The 25,874-nt window shown below is 39.4% G+C and overlaps 1 protein-coding gene across 11 annotated transcripts in view; it reads left to right on the top strand.

Annotated features, from left to right (window-relative positions):
• The window catches only part of LOC101686872 (G-protein coupled receptor-associated sorting protein 2), a 140,251-nt gene extending 116,328 nt beyond the window's left edge, over positions 1-23,923 (top strand). For 8 of the 11 annotated variants that reach the window (XM_045085337.1, XM_045085338.1, XM_045085335.1 and 5 more), the window contains 3 exons: positions 19,925-19,992; positions 20,334-20,405; positions 20,712-23,923. In XM_045085337.1, coding sequence (XP_044941272.1) covers positions 21,002-23,578 — 2,577 coding nt within the window. In that variant the 5' untranslated portion in view covers positions 19,925-19,992; positions 20,334-20,405; positions 20,712-21,001 and the 3' untranslated portion in view covers positions 23,579-23,923. Of the gene's footprint in view, positions 1-18,549; positions 18,689-18,711; positions 18,824-19,293; positions 19,359-19,924; positions 19,993-20,333; positions 20,406-20,711 lie in introns of those variants that run through there. The other 3 variants (XM_045085336.1, XM_045085339.1, XM_004781774.2) reach the window with 3 other exon arrangements.
• Positions 23,924-25,874: the final 1,951 nt, after the last annotated feature.

The following is a 25,874-nucleotide window of genomic DNA, read 5'->3' on the forward strand; positions in this document are numbered from 1 at the left end:
GAGCCTAGGTGCATTGCTCAAACAAACAAATCCCTGGAGGAAAGCTACTTTTACCTTAGGCCTTAAAGAATTACAGTAGATGTATTTTCAAAGAAAATATGTACTTCACAGTCAAAAATCACAAAAGACACCTGGGGAAATTAGATTCAAGACCTGGTCATCTAAGAATCAAAACTCTCAGGAACTTCAGAGTTTGGAATTTTCAATCATGGAGTATTAAATATATTTAATAGGTTTCTAGAAAAAAGAAATGAAATTATCAATTAAGTGCCAAAAAATCCTAAATAGATTAGAAAATAAATACAAATTGATATTCTGCAAAGGACAGTGAATACCAATTGAAATTGATATTTTATAGCATATTAAATTGACATGAAGAGAAAATGCATTAAATGGAATTTAGGTTTGGTTAAATTTTTCTGCAGTTAGCAGTAAGAGATAGAATATTTCATATAGAAGGAATGAGAGGCAACATTTGAAGAGACAATGATTGAGAATATTTCAGAATTGATTAAAAATATAGAAGCAGAAAAAATAATTTATAGAAGCCACATCTTCAGAAAGCCCAGTAAATCTAAAGCAACTTAAGGAAAAGATAAACACATCTAAACACATTGTAGTAAAATTATAGACATTGAACTCATATACATGAAATTAAGAGGAACATAATCAGAGCTAGAGAAAATATATTGTCTTCAAAGGAATACCATTTATACATGCAGCTGATTCTCAGCTACATCAATGGAAGTCAGAATATAATGGAATTAAACCCTCAGTGCAAAAGAGACAAACCTGTCAATGTAGAATGCTACCCCCAGAAAATGAGAGGGAAATAATAGTTACATGGATCTAGCTTTTGGATCTAAGTTTTAGGCTATAGGAAATATAGGGCATAAGATAACAAATGAAACAGTATCACGACTATTCAGTCAAATTAATAATGTAGGATATTATTCAAAGTAATGATCACAATTTCTTCAAAAAGTCAGTGTCTGGGAAAAAAGTCAAGAGGAGAAACTATTGTAGATTAAATGAAATTCAAGAAATATAACAACAAATGTATATGTGATTCTTGATTGGAATCTGGTTTCTAAAACTGCTATAAACCACATTTTGGAACAACTGGGAAAATTTTAATGTAGAGTAGATCAGATTATAGTTGATCTTACTGCTAGTGATAATGGTAGTTTGGTTATGTAGGAGAATTTTCTTTTTAAAAAATTATTTTTATTAACATATAATGTATTATTTGCCCCAGGGGTACAGGTATGTGAATCATCAGGCTTACACATTTCACAGCACTCACCATAGCACATACCCTCCCCAGTATCCATAACCCAACTATCCTCTCCCTACCCCCCAACCCCCAGCAACCCTCAGTTTGTTTTGTGAGATTAAGAGTTTCTTATGTTTTGTCTTCCTCCTGTCCTATTTTGTTTCATTTTTTTCCTTCCCTGCCCCCCAAAGTCCCCCACTTTGCCTCTCAAATTCCTCATATCGGCGAGATCATATGATCTGATTGACTTATTTCTCTGACTTATTTCTCTCAGCATAATACCCTCTAGTTCCATCCATGTCATTGCAAAAGGCAAGGTTTAATTTCTTTAGATGGCTGCATAGTATTTCACTGTATGTATATACCATATCTTCTTTATCCATTCATCTGTTGATGAACATCTAGGTTCTTTCCATAGTTTGACTATTGTGGACATTGCTGCTATAAACATTGAGGTGCACGTGCCCCTTCAAATCACTACATTTATATCTTTAGGGTAAATACCCAGTAGTGTGATTGCTGGGTCATAGGGTAGCTCTATTTTCAACTTTTTGAGGAACCTCCATACTGTTTTGCAGAGTGGCTGTACCAGTTTGCATTCCCACCAACAGTGTGACAGTTCCCCTTTCTCTGCATCCTCACCACCATCAGTTTCCTGAATTCTTTTTTTTTTTCATGTATTTATTTTCAGCATAACAGTATCATTATTTTTTCACCACACCTAGTGCTCCATGCAATCCGTGCCCTCTATAATACCCACCACCTGGTACCCTGACCTCCCAACCCCCTGCCATTTCAAACCCCTCAGATTGTTTTTCAGAGTCCATAGTCTCTCATGATTCACCTTCCCTTCCAATTTACTCCAACCCCCTTCTCTCTAACTCCCTGTGTCCTCCATGCTTTTTGTTATGCTCCACAAATAAGTGAAACCATATGATAATTGACTTTCTCTGCTTGACTTATTTCACTCAGCATAATCTCTTCCAGTCCCGTCCATGTTGCTACAAAAGTTGGGTATTCGTACTTTCTGATGGAGGCATAATACTCCATAGTGTATGTGGACCACATCTTCCTTATCCATTCATCCTGACTTCTTAATTTTAGCCATTCTGACTGGTGTGAGGTGGCATTGTGGTTTTGATTTGTATTTTCCTGATGCCGAGGGATATGGAGCACTTTTTCATGTGTCTGTTGGCCATCTAGACGTCTTCTTTGCAGAAATGTGTTCATGTCTTCTTCCCACTTCTTAATTGGATTATTTGTTCTTTGGGTGTTGAGTTTGCTGAGTTCTTTATAGATTTTGGATACTAGCCCTTTGTCTGATATGTCATTTGCAAATATCTTCTCCCATTCTGTCAGTTGTCTTTTGGTTTTGTTAACTGTTTCTTTTGCTGTGCAAAAGCTTTTGATCTTGATGAAGTCCCAGTAGTTCTTTTTTGCCCTTGCTTCCCTTGCCTTTGGTGATGTTTCTAGGAAGAAGTTACTGTGGCTGAGGTTGAAGAGGTTGCTGCCTGTGTTCTCCTCAAGGATTTTGATGGATTCCTTTCTCACATTGAGGTCTTTCATCCATTTTGAGTCTATTTTTGTGTGTGGTGTAAGGAAATGGTTCAGTTTTATTCTTCTGCATGTGTACAGCCTTCTTTTTTTGCAGGAATTAACAAGCTACCTCTAAAATTTACAAGGAAATTCAAGGGATCCAGAATTGCCAAAACAAATTTTTAAAATAATGAAGTTGGAAGACCCACTATTAAATTTCAGTACTTACTATAAAGCTACAGTAATCAAGACTCTGTGTGTGTCTTGACACACATAAAGATAAAGATATATATATATATGACATATATACATATATATGAGATAGAGGTATGTATGTATCAATATTGAGATGAAATATATATATACACATATGAGATGTATGTATGTAAGTATCATTATTGAGATGTGATATATATGTATGTGTATATATACACATATATATGTATATATACACATATGAGGTGTGTATGTGTATACATATATACACATATATATGTGAGTATATATGTATACACATATATATGTATATATATACACATATATCAATACTAAATAGAATTGAAAGTCCAGAAATAAATCATCACATTTATTTAGTTTTGACAATGGTGCTGGGACAACTGAGTAGGTGCATATAAAAGAAATAATTTTGACCCCCAGGGTCAATAATTTTGACCCTCACCTCATATATAAAAACTTGATCAAAAACTTACATATAAGACCTAAAACTATAAAACCCTTAGAGGAAAAAATAGGTATAATGCTATGTGACCTTGGATTAGGCAATAGTTTGTCAAATATAATACCAAAAATACAACAAACAGAAGAATAGGAAAATAGGATATCATCAAACTTAGAACCTTTTGTGCTTCAAAAGACATAATTAAATAAGTGAAAAGTGAACCCACAGAATGTTATGTTTTACAAATCATTTATTTGGTAAGGGGCATGGATCTAGAATGTATAAAGAATGTTCCAATTCAATAAGGTCAACTCAATAAAAAAGAGATAAATAACCCGATTATAAAATGGTCAAAGGATTTGGTTAGATATTAAAGGAAGATATTAAAATGGCCAATAATCACATGAAAAGATGCTCAACATCATCAGCCATCAGGAAAATGCAAACCAAAAATGTAAGAAGATGCTATTTCACATCCACTTGGATGACTATGATATAAAAGACAGTTAATAGTAAGTACTGTCAAGGATATGGAGATATTGGAATCCTCATGTATTACTGGTGGGAATGTAAAATGGTGCAGTTGCTTTGGTAAACGCCTGATAATTCTTCAAATGGTGGCCATATGTTCCAGCAATTCCACTCTTAGGAATACATCCACGAGAAATGGAAATGGAAATGAATACAAATATCCATGTAAAATGTCCACAAATGTTTGTAGCAGCATTGCTCATAGTACTGCTCATACTGGCATAGTAGCCAGTAAACGGAAACAACACAAATGCCCATTTAACTGATAAATTGGTAAATTAAATGTGGTATATTAATATAATGGGATAATGTTTAGTAACAAAACAATGAAATAGTGATACATGTTATAACATGATAAGTGAAAGAAGACATCAACAAAGGACCACCAATTTTGATTCCATTTATATGATCCATCCAGAACAGACCAAAGCAGATTAGTTGTTGCCTCTGGTTTGGGAACAGGGGCAATGGAGTCAGACAATTAAGAGCTGAAGGATAGATTCTTGGGGTAATGAAAACATTACAAAGTTGATTTTGATGAATTTACAACTCTTTGAATATATTAAAAGTTATTGAATTGTACACCTTAAATTTGTGAATTGTATGGCATATGAATTGTATCTCAATAAAGCTGTTGTAAAATACTATAAACAAGTAAAAATAGCATATAATGGAAACACTAGCTAGAATATAGGTGCAATTTATAGACTAGCTTTCAGATTTTACAAAGAAATAGTACAAATCAGTGGAGTGAATAACACAATGGAAAACTGGTGGTGCGTATTAAGGAGGGCACATATTGCATGGAGAACTGGGTGTGGTGCATAAATAATGAATCTTGGAACACTGAAAAAATTAAATTAAATTTTTAAAAAGAAAACTGAGTAAGCAAACAGTAAATAGTTCAGTTCACAGGAAGTTAACTGAATTTGCAATACTCAATGACAAGATTTGAGACTGTTTTTTGTTATTAGTGTTCACTAAGATTTCCTGCTGTTTAATTTCCCAAACACTTAGACCTGTACTTCCCCCACTCATTTTTTTAAAGGTTTTACTTATTTATTTGACAGAGCAAGACACAGTGAGAGAGGGAACACAAGCAGAGGGAGTGGGAGAGAGAGAAGCAGGCTTCCCACCAAGCAGGAAGCCCGATGTGGGGTTCGATCCCAGGACCCTGAATCATGACCTGAGCTAAAGGCAGATGCTCAATGACTGAGCCACACAGGTGCCTCCACCACTAATTTTAATTACAGCTTTGGCCACATACCTTGCTTTAATCAATAAAATGGAACAGAAAAATTTTTGTCAATTCTGGGGAGAAACTCTTAGGGGGCACTTTTAATAGTCATTATGATTTCTCATGATCTGTCTTCCTATTCCATGGTATCCAGTAAAGTTCCATATAGTGACTATTTCATCAGTTTATTTTTTAAAGTTTTTATTTAAATTCCAGTTAGTTAACATACAGTGTAATATTAGTTTCAGGTATACAACATAGTGATTCAACACTACCATATAACAGCTGGTACTCATCACAAGTGCACTCCTTAATCCCTGTCACTTACTTAACCTATCCCCTCACCCACCTCCCCTCTGGTAACCATCAGTTTGTTCTTTATAGCTGACAGTTTGTTTCTTTGTTTGCCTATCTCTTTCCCTGTCATGATCCTTTGTTTTGTTTCTTAAGTTTCACATATGAGTGAAACAATATAGTATTTGCCTTTCTCTGACTGACTTATTTTGCCTAGCATAATAGTCTCTAGCTCCATCCATGTTGTTGCAAATGCCAAGATTTCATTCTTTTAAACTTCTTAAACTCACCACCCAAAAAAACAGATATCAAGTCAAAAAAATTGGGAGAATAAATGAACAGACACTTGTCCAATGAAGACATACAAATGGCTAACAGGTACATGAAAAAATATTCAACATCATTAACCATCAGGGAAATCCAAATCAAACCACATGAGATACCACCTTACACCAGTTAGAATGACCAAAATTAACAAGACATTAAACAACATGGGTTGGAGAGGATGTGGAGAAAGGGGAACTCTCTTATACTGTTGGTGGGAATGCAAGTTGGTGCATCCACTTTGGAAAACAGTGTGGAGATTCCTTAAGAAATTAAAAATATAGCTACTTTATGATTCAGCAATTGCACTACTGGGTATTTACCCCAAAGATGTAGATGTAGGGAAAAGAAGGGCCATATGTACCCCATTGTTCATAGCAGCAGTGGCCACAGTTGCCAAACTGTGGAAAGAGTTGAGATTCCTTTCAACAGATGAATGGACAAAAAAGACGTGGTCCATATATACAATGGAATATTACTCAGCCATCAGAAAGGATGAATACCCAACTTTTGCATCAACATGGATGGGACTGGAAGAGATTATGCTGACTGAAATAAGTCAAGCAGAGAGTCAGTTATCATATTGTTTCACTTACTTGTGGAGCATAAGGAATAACATGGAGGACATTAGGAGAAGGAAGGGAAAGGTGAAGAGAGGGAAGTTAGAGGAGGAAACAAACCATTAGAGACTGTGGAGTCTGAGAAACAAACTGAAGCTTTTAGAGGGGAGGCTGGTGAGGGGATGGGTGAGCCTGATGGTGGGTATTGTGGAGGGCAAGTATTGCATGGAGCACTGGGTCCTCTACATAAACAATGACTCTTTGAACACGACATCAAAAACTAATGAAGAAGAAGTGAGTTGGGGGAAATTGGAGGGAGAGACGAACCATGAGAGACTGTGAACTCTGAGAAACAAAGTGAGAGTTTTGGAGGGGAGCGGGAGTAGGAGGTTGGGTGAGCCTGGTGGTAGGTGTTATGGAGGGCACATATTGCATGGAGCTCTGGGTGTGGTGAATTCTGGAACACTAAGGAAGATGTGGTCCATATACACTATGGAGTATTATGCCTCTATCAGAAAGGATGAATACCCAACTTTTGTAGCAACATGGACGGGACTGGAAGAGATTATGCTGAGTGAAATAAGTCAAGCAGAGAGAGTCAATTATCATATGGTTTCACTTATTTGTGGAGCATAACAAATACCGTGGAGGACATGGGGAGATGGAGAGGAGAAGGGGGTTGAGGGAAATTGGAAGGGGAGGTGAACCATGAGAGACTATGGATTCTGAAAAACAACCTGAGGGTGTGGAAGGGGCGGGGGCTGGGAGGTTGGGGGAACAAGGTCGTGGGTATTAGGGAGGGTACGGATTGCATGGAGCACTGGGTGTGGTGCAAAAACAATGAATACTGTTATGCTGAAAGAAATTTTTAAAAATAGAAATGAAATAAAATAAAAATTTAAAAAACTAATGATGCATTGTATGGTGATTAACATAAAACAATAAAAAATACATACATATATACGTACATACAAATTTTAAAAAAAGATTTCACTCTTTTAGATGGTTGAGTAATATTCCATTGTGTGTGTGTATGTATATATATACATATAACATCTTCTTTATCCATTCATCAGTTGATGAACATTTGGACTCTTTCCATAATTTGGCTATAGTTGATCATGCTGCTATAACCATTGGGGTGCATGTATCTGACTGAATTAGTGTTTTTATATTCTTTGGGTAAATAAAAACCTAGTAGTGCAATTTTTGGATCTTAGAGGAGTTCTTTTTTTAAAAATATTTTATTTATTTAGTTGACAGAGACAGAGAGAGATCACAAGTAAGCAGAGAAGCAGGCAGGGGTTGGTGGGGGTGGGGTGGAAGGCAGCCTCCCTGCCTAGCCACCCAGGCACCCCGGATCTTAGAGTAGTTCTATTTTTAACTTGTTGAGGGACCTCTGTACTGTTTTCCAAATGTTGGTAAGGATGTGGAGAACCTCATCACTTTAATCTTAGTAAGCAGAGCCCCCAGCCAACGTGTGTTGGGTATGTAGTGTGAACAAGAAATACATTTTTGTTGTTTTAAGTTACTGAAATTCAGGAAATATTTGTTACTGCAACATAATGCATCATGTCTTGATTGATAGGCTCATGCACAATTGTAGAAATACAAATCAAAATAATAGTATTCCAGTTTTTACCCATAATATTGACAAAAATAAAAGTTCATAATAGCCAATGCTGACAAGGTGTTTCTGAAATAGACACTTCCATTTATTGTTGGCATAGCATCTCCTGAGCTTGTCATAATTAACAAATTTTTGATACTCGTGTACTTAAGTATCTTTTTTTTTCCCTATTATAAACAATTCTGTGATAAACATCCATGTGGCAAATTTCTGTTGCTAAATGGTACATTTCGCTTAGGTATTTTTATTTGTTTCAGTCCAGTTACAGTTTTTGCCCTCTTTCACTCAGAATAATCACCTGGACAAATTCCAGAATATTTAATACAGACCTTGAAAATCTGTGCATTGTGTAGGTGTCTGTGTGTGCTGGCACCTGGATTACTTTTCTCACTTTTTCTGTTTCCATTAACACTTTTAGTACACTCCCTCTGTGGTGTTTTTCTTCCCTACAGACATCCCATAGTTGAAGGGATAACAGGATTGCTGTACTTGTAGCTAAATTGATTTGCACATCCTTAGCTCTTTCCTGACAGAATATTCCTAGGAGTAGGATTTCTAGCTCAACTTCTGTTAAATAACTCTTAGTTGTAAAAAAAAAAAAAAAAAAATACAATTACCTTTTGTTACTTCCTTTACGGGGTCACAGTAACACTTATCCAGTGGTTAATTTGAGTATTTGAACAAGGAAGAGGGGGGCCTCCAGACACTTAAGAAAAACTATCAGTACATCTTCAAATAACATAAATATAAAAGTATTTTATCCAAAATTTTTGTTTCTGCCGCAATATATAAAGAGCTTGGAAGCCATCACTCCCAAACTTAAAGAAAAAAACTCAACAAACTGAAACACCAAGTTTCTAGGACAAACCACCACCACCTTAATGTGTGGAGAAACAGACAAATTCAGAATCATAGTTGAGATTTGCTTACCTAAAGTAGAGTCCACTGGAGCCATAAACTGGTAGGAACACTTGAAAGGTAATTTTGATAAATTGCTCTAAGCTGAGTGTGGACCAGTGGGAGAGTTAGGTATTCTGTATGTCATAGTCTTACATGGATTTCTGTGGGTAAGCCTTAGATAGCTTTTGTGGATTTGACCTTCAGGAAAACAATTCAGTTCTCATAGTGAAGAGCCAAGAAATGTCCCCTCATAGATATAGTAAGAGAGGAAGAGTACCATCTGGAATATATTCACAGCATTCTCCATTAAAATTACTTACTCTGAATGGGAAAAGTCTAGAAGAGCATTACCTCACCTGGGGAAAGGCATTTTTTTTTTTTCAGTTCTTGCCCCGTCTAACTTTCCTGTTTTGACATGGGAGGAAAAAAGCTAAGAAACACTTGTGAGGTCACAGACCAGATAAAAATACACAACCCTTGCTCACTGTAGACTTCTTATCTCACATAAAAGGGGAAAAAAATCCGAGAAACATTTGTGAAGGTCACAGTTAGGGACAAAAACTCACTACAACATTGAGACCTAATAATAGAACTATGGATTGTTTCCCATTTCCTCCACACCTTTCAATAAGGCTCATGTATAATAACAGCAGATTAAGCTGAAGGAAGTTACATCTTAGACTTTATTTAAGAAAAGTTTCTACCCTCATTGGCTGGTACTCAGTACTAGCATCCTGTAATTCTGGAGTGAGAAAGAAATTCAAAGGGTCACCTGTCTCACAGCTCCAGGAAGCAAGATACATACATTGTTTTTAAATGGTTTTCTGCTTTTCCTATTATGTGTCCAAAGTTGAATATGATATGCTCTCTCACAATAATTTAATATTTTCCTCTCACACCTTCATTAGGCAGTCCATTTCTACAATTGATCTAAGTGAAAGGGCCAAGAAGCAATGAGGCAGTCCATTTTTCATCTATCTCTCTCTTGGTTCAATATGTCAATTTCTGACGTTATGGAGAAAAAACAGCTATGCTATATTCAGCTGATCATAACCCTCTTACTTACAGCTACTCGTTCTCTCCTCAGTTTTATTTTACTCCTATAAAAATCCCTTCTCTTTTAATCTCATTCATAGGTCCTTCACATCATTTTAATCAAAATATTTTAGGGCTTTCTATAGCAACATTTCCCAGTTTCATTAAATGAGATTAAAAATGGGATACCCATTAACATCCTGCTGACCTACTGCTCAATGGGATAAAATTTTGGAAACACGGTTCATTGATGTTTGCACATTCCTCTTGAAATATTAAGATAACAGGGGTGCCTGGCTGGCTCAGTTGGTAAAGCATGTGACTCTTGATCTTGAGGTCACGGGTTCAAGTCCTAAATTGAGGATAGGGCTTACTTTAGCATATTTTTTAAATATTAAGATAAAAGCTAAATGTGATATCCTTGTTAAGTACATCATTTATATCACCTATAGTATAAAGAAGCCTTCCCAGTTGCAGCAAGGTCATATTTCTGTAAAAAAAAAAAAAAAGTCTCTAAGGAAACACAAAGATAACAGGGGATACAAATCAGAAAAAAATTTAGCCTCTGACATATATAGCTACAGCAAACAGTATAATATACACAGTCTAACTTCTCTATCCATAGAAACATAAAACCTCACACTAAAGGCCTATTTATATCAGTTTCCTTAACTCATATTGTCTTTTAACCAAACTTTCGAGGCATACCAAAAGCCAAAAAACAAAAACAAACAAAAAAAAACACTCTATCAAGAAATAGAGCAAAAACTAGATTTAGATATGGTAGAAATTTTGAAATTTTCATACCAGGATTGTAAAACAACTATGGTTAATATGCTAAGTGCTCTAATGGGAAAAGTAGAAAATATTAAAAAATGTATAGGTAATATAAGCACAGAGATAGAAACCCTAAGAAAAATTCAGAAGTTAATGCTAGAAATAAAAAACAGTGCAAAAGAAATGAAAACTGTCTTTGTTGGGTTCTACAGTAGACTCTACATGTCTGACAATAGAATCAATGTCCTTCAGAAAATGTCAGTAGAATCTTCCAAAAGAGAATACAAAGAGATAAAGGAGGAAAAAGACTGAACAGAATATCCATGAGCTAGGGGACAATTACAAAAGAGGTAATATACTTGCATTAGAAATACCAGAACAAGAGAAAAGAAAGGAACAGAGGAACTATTTGAAGTAATAGTGGTGGAGAACTTTCCAAAATTAATGGCACAGTCCAAACCACAGGTCTAGGAAGCTTAGAACACATAAATCAGGATAAAACCCAAACATACTTGTGCATATCATATTCAAGTGGAAGACTATCTGGGAACCTGGGTGGCTCAGTCAGTTAAGCGTCTGACTATTTATGCTCAGGTCCCAACCTTAGGGTCATGGGGTTGAGCCTCACATCAGGCTCTGCACTGGGTATAGAGCCTGCTTAAGATTCTCCCTCTCCAGGTATTATGCTTAGTGAAATAAGTCAATTGGAGAAAGACAACTATCATATGATCTCCCTGATATGAAAAAGTGGAGATGCAATGGGGGGGGGGGTTGGGGGTGCAGGAAAAGAAAAAATGAAAGAAGGTGGGATTGGGAGGGAGACAAACCATAAAAGACTCAATCTCAAAAAACAGACTGAGGGTTTCTGTGGGGAGGGGGGACAGGAGAGGGTGATGGGGATATGGACATTGGGGAGGGTATGTGCTATGATGAGTGCTGTGAAATGTGTAAACCTGGCGATTCACAGAACTGTACCCCTGGGGATAAAAATACATTATATGTTTAAATAAATAAATAAATTTAATTTAAAAAAAAAAAAGATTCTTCCTCTCCCTCTCCTTCTACTCCTCCTCCCCTACTAGGGCAGAATATCAAAGACAAAGAGAAAATATTGAAAAAAATCCAGAGAAACAGATCACATAACTAATAGAGGGGCAGGGTAAGGATTTCATCAGATTTCTCTTCAGAAACCTTGCAAGCAAGAAAAGGGTGGAGTGAAATATTTAAAATGTTGAAGGAAGAAAAAAAGCACCAACATAGAATTCTGTATCAAGCAAAATTATTCTTCCAATATGAAGGAAAAATAAGGACATTTTCAGACAAAAAAAGATAGAGAATTTGTCCCCTGTAGACCTGTGCTGCAGGGGATTGTAATCAAAATTCTTCAGAAGAAAGGGAAATAGTATAGGTCAGAAACTCAGAAACTCTCTTAGTTTTAAAAAGAGTATTGGAGAAGGAATAAATTAAGGTAAAATGAAATCTCTTTTTATTCTTAATTGATTTAACAGATAATAAATTGTTCAAAACAATATCAACAGTATCTGTGGTGATTACAGTGTATTAGATAAGTCAAATGAATGACAGCAATGTTATAAGGGATGAGAGGGAGGAATCGGAAATACTCTATTATAATGTACATGTACTACCTGTGAAGCAGTATGGTGTTATTTGAAAGTGAACTTGGATATATTGTAAATGTATATTGCAAACCTAGGGCAATGACTAAAACAAAATAAAAACAGAAATATCATTGATACGCTAAGAGAGAAGATGATAAAATGTACAATTTAAAATAGGAAAGGCTGAAAAAGAGGAAAAAGAAAGAAAAGGCAACATAGAAAACAGTAACAAATACGTAGTTATTAATCCAACTAGATCAATGATCACTTTAAACATCAATGGTCTAAATGCACCAATTGAAAGAGATTATCAGGGTAAGTTGAAAAAATAAGATCCTATTTACATGTAGTCTAAAGGAAATACACTTTAAATATAAAGATATGGATTAAAAATAAAGGGATGGAGAAAAAAATACCATGCTAACATTAAACAAATGAAAGCTGGAGTAGATCTATTAATTTCAGACAAAGCAGAATTCAGAGCATGAAACATTACCAGGATAGGGGGGTATTACATAGTGACAAGAAGCTCAATTCTCAGAGAAGACATAACAATACTGCATATGCACCTAACAACGGAGTGCAGAAATACATGAGGCAAAACTGATAGAACTGCAAGGAAAAATAGACAAATCCACTATTACAGTTGAAGACTTCAATACCCCTGTATCAGTAATTGACGGATTCAGTAGGTATAAAATCAGTAAAAACTATTTCAAATTGAACAGCACCATCAATAAAAAGGATCTAATTAACATTTATAAAATACTTCATCCAAAACAGCTGAATACATTCTTCTCAAGCTCACATGGATATTCACCAAGGTAGACCATATCCTAGGACATAAAACACCTTAAAATTTTTTAAAAGAATAGATATCAAACTATGTTCTCAGATCACAATAAAATTAAATTAGAAATCAATTACAGAAAAATAACTGGAAAACCCTAAAATACCTGGAGATTAACCAACACACTTCTGAATAACATCCAGGTTAAAGAACTCTCAAGGGAAACTAAAATATTTTGAAAAAATTTTTATAAAAATATTATTTGTCAAAATTGTGGGATGCAGGAAAACAGTGTTTAGAGAAAAATTTATAGTACTGAATGAATATATTTTTTAAAAATAAAAGATCTAAACATCAATAATCGAAACTTCCACCTTAGACAACTAAAGAAAGAAGAGCAAATTAAAGCCAAAGTAATCAGAAGGAAAAAATACTAAAACTTAGAGCAGAAATCAATTATATGAAAATAGGAAGTCAATGGAGAAATTCAGTAAAGCAAAAAAAGTTGCTTCTCTAAAAGATTAATAACATTTGTAAGTCACTAGGCAATTTAAGTAAAAAGGGAAAAACACAAATTGCTAATATGAGAAATGTTTCTACAGACATTAAGAGGATAATAAAGGAATAGTATGAGCAACCTTATCCAAATATTGATAGCATAGAAGAAGTGCAACAATTCCTTAAAAGACATAATTTATCAAAACCAACACAAGTATAAATAGGTAATCTGCATAAACCTATAACTATTAAAGAAGTTGAATCAATGCTTAACAACCTTTCAAAAGAAAGAGCACTAGGATTCACTGATGAATCCTACAAAACATTTAAGGAATTAATCATACCAATTTTATCTAATCTCTCAAAGAAAATAGAAGCTGAGGAACTAATTCCCTCCCAAAATTCTGAGACTGGCATTACCCTAATACTAAAACCAGACAACTATCATTACAAAATGAGAAAAATATAGACCAATATATTTCAGGCAGATAGGTGTAAAGATCCTCACAAAATATTAGCCAATAAACCCCAGCAATGTATAAAAAGAATATACACTACAACCTAATAGAATGTATTTCAAGTATTCAAGACAGTTCAACTTTTGAAAATCAATTAATGTAATCAATCACATCAAAGGTTAAAGAAGAAAAATGATATGATCATGTCAACAGAGCAGATAAAGCATTTGGCAAAATTCCACACCCATTCATGATAAAAACTTGAAAAACTAGGAATAGAAGAGAATTCTTTAAACTTAATAAGAAATATCTACAAGAAATTTACAACTAACATAAGAATAAGATGCTTTCTGCTAAGATCAGGAACAAGGAAAGGATATCCCCACTCACCATTCTTGTTTAACATAGCACTTGAAGTCCTAATTAATGCAATGAGAGAAAAAAAGGAAATAAAGGTATACAGATGGGAAAGGAAGAATTAAAACTGTAGTTGTTCACAGATGACATGACTATCTTTGTAGAAAATCTCAAATAATCAACAAAAAAGCCTGGAACTAACGAGCAACGATAGCACTTTTGCAGGATACTCAATTAATATAAAAATTTCAATTTTTTCCCATATACCAGCAATGAAAATTTGGAATTTGAAATTAAAAACACAATACCATTTATATTAGCACCAAAGTGAAATATTTAGGTATAATTCTACAAAAATATGTACAAAATCTATGTGAGGAAAACTGTAAAACACCAATCAAAGAAGTCAAAGATCTAAATAAGTGGAAAGATATTCCATGAGCATGAATAGGGAGGCTCAATATTTTCAATATGTTAGTTCCCAAATTAATCTATAGATTCAATGCAATCCCACTCAAAATCCCTACAAGTTATTTTGTGGGTATCAGCAAACTGATTCTAAGGTTTATATGGAAAGGCAAAAGACCAAGAATAGTAAATACAATACTGAAGGAGAAAAAAGGCAGATGACAGACATTACCTAACTTCAGTAATGCCCATAAAGCTACAGTGATCTAGACAGCATGGTTTTGCTGAAAGAAAAGACCAGTAGATCAATACAACAGAAGAAAGAGGCCAGAAATAGATCCACACAAATATAATCAACTAGTTGTTGACAAAAGAATAAAGATAATTCAGTGGGAAAACTACACTCTTTTCTATGAATAGTGATGAACCCACTGGTCACCTACATGCAAAAAAAAAAAATGAATCTAGACACTAATCTTAGCTCTTTCAAAAATATTAACTCAAGAGGGATCACAGAGGAAAATATAAAATGAAAACTATAAAACTCCTAGAAGCTGATCTAGATGACCCTGAGTTTCATGATGACTTTTTAGATACAACACAAAAAGTGTAATCCATGAATTACTGGTCCAAAGCAAGATGTATGCCACTGTGACAGTTCACATGCATGTTTGTGGAAAGTGGGGCATGGGGCTGGGGGCAGAGCTGTAGTTATGATAAATCAACACAGCTGCTTCTATATCACAGGCTTAACAATCGGAGGTTATTTGATTCTAAGATTTAGATTTCAGGAGCAAGTCAGGGTAATACAGATGCTAGTGCAGTCACTGGATATGGAACCATGGCTGCTGCAATCTGTTAGACTGGAATTCATTATAGGATGAATTAAATACTGCTTAGTAGTTAGACATAGATTAGTATCCTTTAATCTCTTTTTTTCCTTGCTTTGTGATTTTAAAGATGAAACTTAATCTATCAGAGCTTGTTTCCTTACCTGTTACATGAAGATAGTTGTAATATAGTTTGATAATATTCCATATTGCCCACTATTGTTGTAAGTTAATGCACATAAAGATCTTAAAATAGGGCCTTTCTCAGTTCAAGAAATGTTAATGAGTAATAGTGACTCTTCTTTTTTTTTTTAAGATTTTATTTATTTATTTGACAGAGATCACAAGTAGACAGAGAGGCAGGCAGAGAGAGACAGAGAAGCAGGCTCCCTGCTGAGCAGAGAGCCAGATGTGGGACTCCATCCCAGAACCCTGGGCTCATGACCTGAGCCAAAGGCAGAGGCTTTAACCCACTGAGCCACTCAGGTGCGCTTTTTTTTTTTTTTTTTTTAATAATGACTGTTCTTTAAATGAATTCACAATAAATTGTTCAACAAGTATTTAAAAGTCTTACAGCAAAATCTGTCAGCTATTGGTAGACTCAACCATCTGTCAGAAAGATCTTGGAATCAAAATCTAGAATTATCAGAGAAGTTTGTGTTGGTGTGATTTTGAATATATCTGTAAACTTTAAGGATAAGAAATTGTGTAAGAAACTATAAGTAAATGTAGCCTCCACAAGAACAGAGATTTCTTTCATTTGTGTTTCTACTTTATCTCCAGTGCCTAGGATAAAAAAAGGTATTCATATGTATTTCTGGAATGAATGAAAGGCACCAGAGAATTTAAGAAAATGAAAGAACAGTTCAAGGAGGCAAGGAGATTCACACACACCCACAGGTCCCAGCAGAGCTCAGACTCCCTTCTTTAAGGCTGGCATTCACCCAAGAGTGTATGCTGTGTAATAAAGAAAAAAATGATCCACAGTTCAGCTAAAGCCATTTAAACAGCACAGCAAAAGTAGCCCTCCTCTGATAATTGACATCCATCGTCAGTCCAGATATTGTATAGAATCATCTCCAGATGGTTCTTTATCACTTAAATATTGCACAGTTGTAATAAGTATTTAAATATAAGTGAAACCTAAAGGAAAATATATGAACATTCACGGTAAGAATATAGTTCCTTTTCATCATCAAAACCATCAGTGATTTTCAGCAAATGGCAACTTTCTCTAAGATGAACCTAAAAGGCCATTGCAAAAGTCTCTTGTCTTTAGAAAACAGAGACAGGGGATTGCTGGAGAGGGTGGTTATAGGGGTAAGAGATGAGCCCCCAAATTGATCTTCCCAGGGGTTTAGGGCCAAGTAAAGTAAATCAAGGGGAATGGAATTTCAAGAAAAGATGGTGAGTAAATTTAGTTCCTACTGTTACTGTAACACATTACCGCATTCTTGGCAGCTTAAAATAACACAAATGTATTAGCTTAACAGCCTTGGATGTTGGGAACACAAAACGGACCTCACTGGTCTGAATTGAAGGTGACGGTCAGGCTTCATTTCTCTAAGGGACCCCGGGCAGAATCTGCTTCATTGCCTATTCCAGCTTCTGTATGATTGAGGGACATTTACTCCGCCTATCATAGTGAAAGTGCCAGCACCTACCTGGGCCCCAGCAGGTTCATGCTCAACCACAGTCGTGCTTAAACGCGTTGCTCTGTTTGCCCCGTGGATCACAGAAAGGAAGGGCTCAAGACTAGAGGAAGGATGTAGGGGTAAAGGAATCAGAAGATTCAAGAACCCGCAAGCTCTGTCCTGGGGAAGTAGGTACATGATGGGGCCTTCTTCCAAAGAATGGCTGGGGAAACTAGACAGGCGTGTATGGCAGGAGGCTGAGATCCAAGCTGGTTCTAACCCCTGCCCACATCTCCACGCGGCCAAAGATCATGAGAGCTTGGATGTGACTGCGAGAGAAGACTTAATAGGACAGTTGAAGAGGAGCTAGGAGCCGCCCGACCCCTGGCCATAGGGGCAACAGACAGGAAAGGGCCTAGGACCCAGGGCGGGTCCTGACAAGGAAAAAAGGCCCTCCTTGGGCAACTGTGGGGACTGCAAAACGGCAAAGCATGCTACCAGTTTAAATGAGCAGGGAGACAGCAGCGTGGCAGAAAGAATGGGCGCAGAGCAGGGGTTGGTTTTCTCAGGGTCAAGGTGTAGGTCTGCCTTCCTTTAGAAAAGGCGCGGTGGTGAGGCCTCCGTGGGGGTCCTTCCCGCCCTCCTCCCTTCGGTGGCCCCGCGAAGCGATGAAGGAAGAAAGTGAGAGGGCCATCCACCCCAGAACCTCCAGGGTAGTCGGGCCTTAGGCCGCCTCTCCCCGCAGCCTGCTGTCCTGACAGCCCCTGGCCCACCCGCCTCCAATTAGGATGGTGGACGGAAGTGGGGACAGGGAGGCGGACAGACACTGAGCAGCCGGGGGGTTCTCACACACCGAGGGGCGGTTGATATCCATCCGCCGCTGTTCGCCACACACCTTCCCTCCCCGCCGCCCCCGACCTCTGGATCCCAGCCCCCACCGCCAACCGTCCCCGGGTCCCATAGGTTGCAGTGCCAGCAACGAGGGGGTGGTCGCCCGCGGAGGTCTGCAGAGGCGGGCTGCCGTGAGCCCGCCCCTTAGGCTCGGGCTCCTCCTGGCCCCGCCCCCTCTGGGTCGGAACTAGGGTGGGCCGGGGAGGGGGCGTCGAGCCCGTTCGCGCCGTATCCCTCCGCCCCCCTTCCCGACACCCTCGCCGCGAGCGTTTCGTGCCGCATCCTGCGCAGCCCCTGCCCAGTTTGGTGCAGCGGCGCGGGGGGCGGGACGCCTCTTTGCGATTCTGGCCGCACGCAAGGCGGTGGGAATCCGAGTGCAGAGCTCCGAGAGGAGGGGGAGGCCGACGACTTGCACCTTGAGCCTGTGAGGGCAAGTGGGGGTGTCGTGGGGGGAGGCAGGGGACCCCCACTGTCGCCTGGCTTACAGGCTGTCCGGACCCCAGACCCTGACAGCCTGGCAAGGAGGAAGCGACCCTGTCGTAGCTGGTCCCTGAGAGAGGTGCGCAACGCCGCGGGACCCCTGGCGAGGAGAGGCGGCGATTGGCCTGGGTCGGGTCCGGGGCACCGGGGCTGGCCGGAGAGGCTTCCTCGGATCCTCTGGAGGCGAACTGCGCCCGCCACTCCGCGGCCAGCTTTCCAGGCGCCCGCGACCCGCCGTCGACGGTTTCTGTGCTGGCAGGGAGCTGTGGCGGCGGCGGGGGCGGGGGAAGGGTGCTGCGGAAGAAATGGCGGAGAGGCAGCTTGGGTGGGGGGCACCCAGGGAGGCCGCCGGGGCGGGCGGGTGGGTGCGTCGGAGTTCTGTGCGCAGTTGGCGGGAGCGGGTTGCCGGTGGTGTCGGCTGCTTCGGGCCCTGATTCTGGAAAAGGGCCTGTTGTGCCCCGCGCCCAGGGTGCTGTCCCTTCCCACAGGCGCCTTTTTGATGCCGAAGTCTTTTCTCTGCGTGTTAGCTCTGGCGATTTCATCCCGTAGGGTGCATCCATACAGGAAAGGCTTGAGAAAAAGGAGGAGCAGGACAATGGCCTGGATTTCTGGAGGTGTGTTGGGGCTGGGGGGGGGGGCGGGGATTGGCAGCAGCTATGAGTGGAGACCTAAACGGGGTGAGTGACTGCGACCACAACAGGTCAGGCAACCAGGAGTACCTTCTAAAATTCCCCCTTCGTATTAGCTTTCCAAGCACTTCCCTTTCCTTCCTCCCTCATCTCCGCCCAGAATTCCAGGCAGGAAAAGGTGGGCTAGGAGGTGAGGGTGAGACGCAAGTCATAATTACAGGTGCCACTGCACAACCTGTTTTCTAGAATATGCGGGAACCCTTCCCCCAATTTATGCTGCGCAAGTCAGTGGGATGTGGTGCACCTAGTGGTGAATCCTTAGAATTGGAGAAAGGAGCAATGTGAAGAGTGTGACGTCAAGAGAAGATGTCGATGCCTGGAACTCTGAAATAGACCTTATGTAAAATGAGAATATTCTACCAAGAGGACTCTAAATGTTTGAAAAACAAATAATATGTGGACTTCCATCCTTGGTGTTTAAGCGTCCACCCAGTGCCCAGGTGCTACCATGGTCTCCTGACCCTCATGCTTTTTCATCTGTTTGCCCATAGGCCTGATTTAAAGCTGCTCATTTCTGCAGGGAAGGGAAGGAGGAGGAGACCGGCTCAAATCTCTGGAGGTTTGTGTGAAGGACAAAAATTTTGGGGTAGTTGCAGAGTAAGATCATAGCAGGTATCTTTGATCCTCTTGGGTGTGTTTGATCCATCTGTCCTACTCTGCCAGAATTGCACATTGCCACAGCATCCCTTGTCCATTTCCTGCAGGAGATATTGGGAACATTGGGGTAGGTGTGGATTGGATTGTGAATGCGAGGAGAAGACCCGGAAGCAGGGATCATGAGACAGGAAAAATTAGACAAATTAGGTCTTTAAAGAGACATTTTTATATTCGGGTTCAGTGTGTCTGTCTGTCAGCCAAGCATCAGACTTCATTTTCTCCTGTATGTTTATTTCTTCATAGGACAGCCTGCTCTCTGCTATAGGGCTTAATACCACTGAAACAAAGCAAGGAGGGAGAAATTGCACCGTGCAGGTTGGTATGAGAGTGGGTACAAATTTTGGTGGGGAAGTGGAGATCAACACTGGTCCAGGAGCGATTAGAGTCTAGTCTAGGGGTTCTTCAGCCTTTCCCACTTTCCCACTAACCTCACACCTGTTTTGTAGTAGGCAAAGTAACATGGCAACTCTGGAGGGTAATGTGTGAGGTAAAATGAGGGTGACAGACTTTCTGATATTTCAGTTGTCCCACTAAGCATTCAAGGTCCAGGCTCTGTGAATCTCTGCATGGGGTGATGCAGTTGGAAGAGATTTAAAGCACCATATCATTCTCTTTCCGTAGATCCACTTCCAGTGGCAGCTCTGGTGGAGTTGGAATTGCTGCTGATCACCACCCTCAACAGGTCTGCACCCACCATCTCCCAGCTTGGTTGTGCCTCTTCTGCACTTTGTGACACTGACTGAGGCCAGGCTTTGGAAGGAGATTGATTACTGGACTGGTGGTTGACTCTAACATTTGTTTCCAACTATACCACTTAAATCACTGAAAGATCACAGTGTGAAGATAGATCTTAGGTAGAGGCTGAGACCGGGTTGGTGTTACTTGACTGGGCTTCCTCTGTAACTCATACCATGACTGGGGCTGAGATTGAACCTGCTGCCCAAGCAAAGCCTGAAAAGAAGGCTGGAGAAGAGGTTGGGGGTGGGGCTGAAAGAGAGAATGAAGTCCCGTTGGTGGTCAGACCCAAGGTTAGGACCCAGGCACAGGTAATGCCTGGGGCAAGGCCCAAAACTGAGACAAAGTCTATGCCTGGGGCAAGGCCCAAAACTGAATCCCAGGCTGTGGCTGGGGCAAGGCCCAAAACTGAGTCCCAGGCAGTGGCTGGGGCAAGGCCCAAAACTGAGTCCCAGGCAAATGCTGGGGCAAGGCCCAAAACCGAGTCCCAAGCAAATGCTGGGGCAAGGCCTAAAGCTGAAGCGAGGGCAATCGGGGGAGCACGTCCTAAGACTGAGGCCAAGGCAATCCCTGGGGCAAGGCCCAAGGATGAAGCCCAAGCTTGGGCCCAGACTGAGTTTGGGGCTGAGGCAATGTCGCAAACAGAAGGTTTGACCCAGACCAATGCTGTAGCTTGGCCACTGGTCAGTACTGAATCTGGGTCAGTTGCTAAACCTTTGGTCCTGCCTATGGATAGGGAGCTGGTCAGTGTGGACACTGAGACATTTCCTGGCCCCCAGGTTCAGACAGGAATCCAGCCCTGGTTTGGATCAGGGGAGGAAGCTAATACGGGGTCTTGGTGCTATCCCAGACCCCGGGCCAGAGAGGAGGCCTCTAACGAGTCTGGATTCTGGTCAGCAGATGAGACCTCTACAATGTCTTCTTTCTGGGCTGGAGAAGAGGCCAGTATCAGATCATGGCCCAGGGAAGAGGCCAATACCAGGTCCAGACACAGGGCTAAACATCAGCCTAACCCCAGGTCCAGGCCCAGATCCAAGCAAGATCCCTATATTGATTCTTGGTCTGGGTCTGAAGAGGAGTCTGGCAATCCATTTTGCTTGTGGGCTGGAGAAAACACCAATAACTTGTTCAGGCCCAGAGTTAAGGATGAGGCAAATATGGGGTCCAAGCTCCGGAAAAAGAGAGAGGACTTTTTTGAGTCTGAGTCTGAAGATGAGTACTATAAAGAGTCCTGGTTTTTGCCTGGAGAAGAGGGCAATAATAGATTCAGAACCAGAGACAAGGAAGAGCCTAATACTATCTTGAAGCCCAGGGCCCAGAAAGATGTTAATAACAGTGGTAGGGTCAAACAAGAACCCAGGTTTGAAGAGGAAGTCATTATTGGGTCCTGGTTCTGGGCAGAGAAGGAGGCAGGTATGGAGGCTGGGGCTTCTGCCATCTGTGAATCCACACCAGGGGCCGAGGAGGGGGCCATTGGTGGATCCTTGTTCTGGACTGAGGAAAAGTCTAGTTTGGGGGCTGTGGCCAGAGAAGAGCCCAGACCAGAGTCTGAAGAAGAGGCCATATTTGGGTCCTGGTTCTGGGATAGAGATGAGGCCTGCTTTGACCTAAATCCCAGTCCTGTATACAAGGCCAATTCCAGATTCAGAGATTCAGCTGAGGAGGAACTTAAGGCATCATCCAGGCCCCAAACCTGGGAAGAGGTCACTGTTGAATTCAAACCTGGCTTTTGTCATGGGGTTGGCTTCCCATCCCCAAGCTCCTTTAGAATTCCTGAAGAAGCAGCATCTGTATTCTCTGAAATGTTTGAGGGAAAGCCCAAGAATGCAGAATTTACCCCAGAAGGAGAAGACCAGGAATCTTTGCTTCAGTCTGAACAGGTTGAACCTGAATTCCCATTTCAGTATGATCCATCCTACAGGTCAGTCAGGGAAATTCGGGAGCATCTTAAGGCCAGGGAGAGTGCAGAGGCTGAGAGTTGGTCCTGCAGCTGCATACAGTGTGAGCTTAAAATTGGTACTGAAGAGTTTGAAGAACTCCTCCTATTAATGGACAAAATCCGAGATCCTTTTATTCATGAAATATCTAAAATCGCAATGGGTATGAGAAGTGCTTCTCAATTTACCCGAGATTTCATTCGGGATTCAGGTGTTGTCTCACTTATTGAAACCCTGCTCAATTATCCTTCCTCCCGAGTTAGGACAAGTTTTTTGGAAAATATGATTCACATGGCTCCACCTTATCCAAATCTCAACATGATTGAGACATTCATATGCCAAGTGTGTGAGGAAACCCTTGCTCATAGTGTGGGTTCCCCTGAGCAGCTGCTTGGATTAAGGATGCTTAGACATCTCACAATAACTACTGACTACCACACACTGGTTGCCAACTATATGTCTGGATTTCTTTCCTTATTAACCACAGGCAATGCAAGAACAAAGTTCCACGTTCTGAAAATGCTATTGAATTTGTCTGAAAATGCTATTGTGGCAAAAAAACTATTCAGTGCCAAAGCTCTGTCAATATTTGTGGGTCTCTTTAACATAGAAGAGACAAATGATAATATTCAAATTGTTATTAAGATGTTTCAAAATATCAGTAATATTATAAAAAATGGAACTATGTCCTTAATTGACGATGATTTCAATCTTGAGCCGCTTATTTCTGCATTCCATGAATTTGAGAAGCTTGCTAAGGAACTACAAGTCCAAATAGACAATCAAAATGATCCTGAGGTGGGACAACAAAGTTAATATGAATAACCCACCTGCCTTTGATCAGCCTTATGTTCCCAAAGAGCCCTGAGTAGTGCTTTGGTTTTCAGAGTCTGGTTTTATGTTGTAACTTATATTTTAATGCTGATGTTAACTTTGTCCAATTCTTGATTTGAGCTGGATCACTTTGTGGATGCCAAATGAATATTATAGCTGAAAACATATTTGTTGATATTTGTCTTGCTGTCCAGATTGCAATATTTTCAGTATTGAGCTTCTGATGAACTAAGTCACCTGTGTATGCTACCCTGCTATTTGTTGTTTAAACATGTGGTTCTCTATTCAAGTCTGTGTTTTCAATAAAGGTCTATGTGGAAATTGGCAGAAGTGACCCTTCAATTTGAAACCGGATACAGATACATTGTGCACACTTACAAATAGAGATAATTAGTATGACAAACACCTTTATTGAAAAATCCCATATCTGGAGTTTAAGGAGAGATTTTTGCAGGCTGTGGTATTTAAGCAATGTTTCAACAAAGAAGGACCACCTTAAACTTATCACTAAAGTGTAGGATAAGACAGACCATTAAGTCATTCTTCAAAGTGAGGTATGGTAATGTGAAGAAAATTGATTAGAAAAGTGCTGCTGTCTGAGAAGCATGGTTTTACCCTTTCTGTCTGAATGAGGTAAAATTTAGTGAGGGATGCAGCTAGAATGAGGCAAGCTTGAAAAGCTAAGTCAGCGAGATCTGTACATTTTTCAACTAATACTGTTGTTGCTCCAGTGCCACCTAAAGAGTGAAAGAGTAGGACAGCACACAAAAGGAGTCAGGAATAAGATTTCTTTTTTGATGATCCTCGTCCAAAGAAAGTAGTAAGGAAATACCATGCAGCATTTAAAAATCTACTGGGGGCACCTGGGTGGCTCAGTGGGTTAAAGCCTCTGCCTTCGGCTCATGTCATGGTCTCAGGGTCCTGGGATCAAGCCCCACATCAGGCTCTCTGCTTGGCGGGGAGCCTGCTTCCTCCTCTCTCCCTCTCTCTCCCTGCCTGTCTCTCTGGCTATTTGTAATCTGTCTATCAAATAAATAAATAAAATCTTAGAAAAGCTATGGTCATGTAATGACACTGATGATGTTATGTCTAGTGAAACAGTGATTATGGAAAATTAGATTCCATTTTAAAATCTTGTGTGCAAATAGACACAATTTTTATGTAATTTCAATATGCCTAAGAAATTTCATATGCACTATCATCTAGAGTAAAACACAGCATATTAATAAAATCCTCAGAGAAGCATTTGGGACATACAAAAATTACTAAGGGCTTTTTAAAAAAATATGTTCATATCTAGTGCCTCAAGTTATAGATGAACATATTGGAAAGGATACAATTCTATAAAAGATCGAGTTATAAATGTTAGATGTTTAGAGAGAAAAACATTTAGAAAAGTTGAAAATGAGTTTCCCTTTAGAGTGACAATAACATTCCAGAAATAGTGATGATTGCACAGCATTATGAATATGCTTAATGCCACTGATTTGTACACTTTCAAATTGTTAAAATTATTTTAGGTTATGTGTATTTTCCACTATAGTAAGTAAATAGATTACACCATACCTTCAGACAGAAGAGCTGCAGAGGTAAGGAATAGAATTGGTTTGGAGGGAGAATCCAGACTTAATGGGAACATATTTTAATATTTTTAGACATGGTGAAGATGGTATTTGTTTTGTCTGAGGATGCTCATTTTTAAAAGTAAAATTATAATTTGTAATTTAGAAATTACGCGAAAGATTTTTTCAACATGAGGAACTAAGAATATGAAGAATGGTTGAAGGAGATGTGCATACGTACACAATGTAATAATATAAACAAAATATATGTATATTAAATTTCACAGAAAATTAATAAATGTTAGGATGTAATTTCTGGGTTAAAGGCAAAACTAGCTGATATTTTAAGGACAACCCATTGTAACCATTGATGTTATCTGTCCATGAACATAAATCATTTCCATATCTGTTAGACAAAATATCTACAAGTTAAAATCATCTTCTCAGTGTTCAAGACTTCCTCAATAGAAAGTAAAGCCCACCACTACACTGGAATAACATCCAGTAACCCTTGCTGTCCTTAGCCAAGTTTTGTATAATTTCTTCTGACTCTGCACCATGTTTTTTTTTTCCACCCAACTCTGGTATTCAAGGTTTATGGAAGCGGGGCAAAGTGGCAGTTTTGCTTGCCTTCAGAAACCACAAGCATTAACAGGGATGGTCCTGGTAGTGGGCATTTGAGTTTAAATGCTTGTTTTGCTTATGATTATTTTTCA

Source organism: Mustela putorius, unplaced genomic scaffold, assembly GCF_011764305.1.
Source record: "Mustela putorius furo isolate JIRA1106 unplaced genomic scaffold, ASM1176430v1.1 tig00000842_pilon_pilon_pilon, whole genome shotgun sequence".
Classification (NCBI taxonomy): domain Eukaryota; kingdom Metazoa; phylum Chordata; class Mammalia; order Carnivora; family Mustelidae; genus Mustela; species Mustela putorius.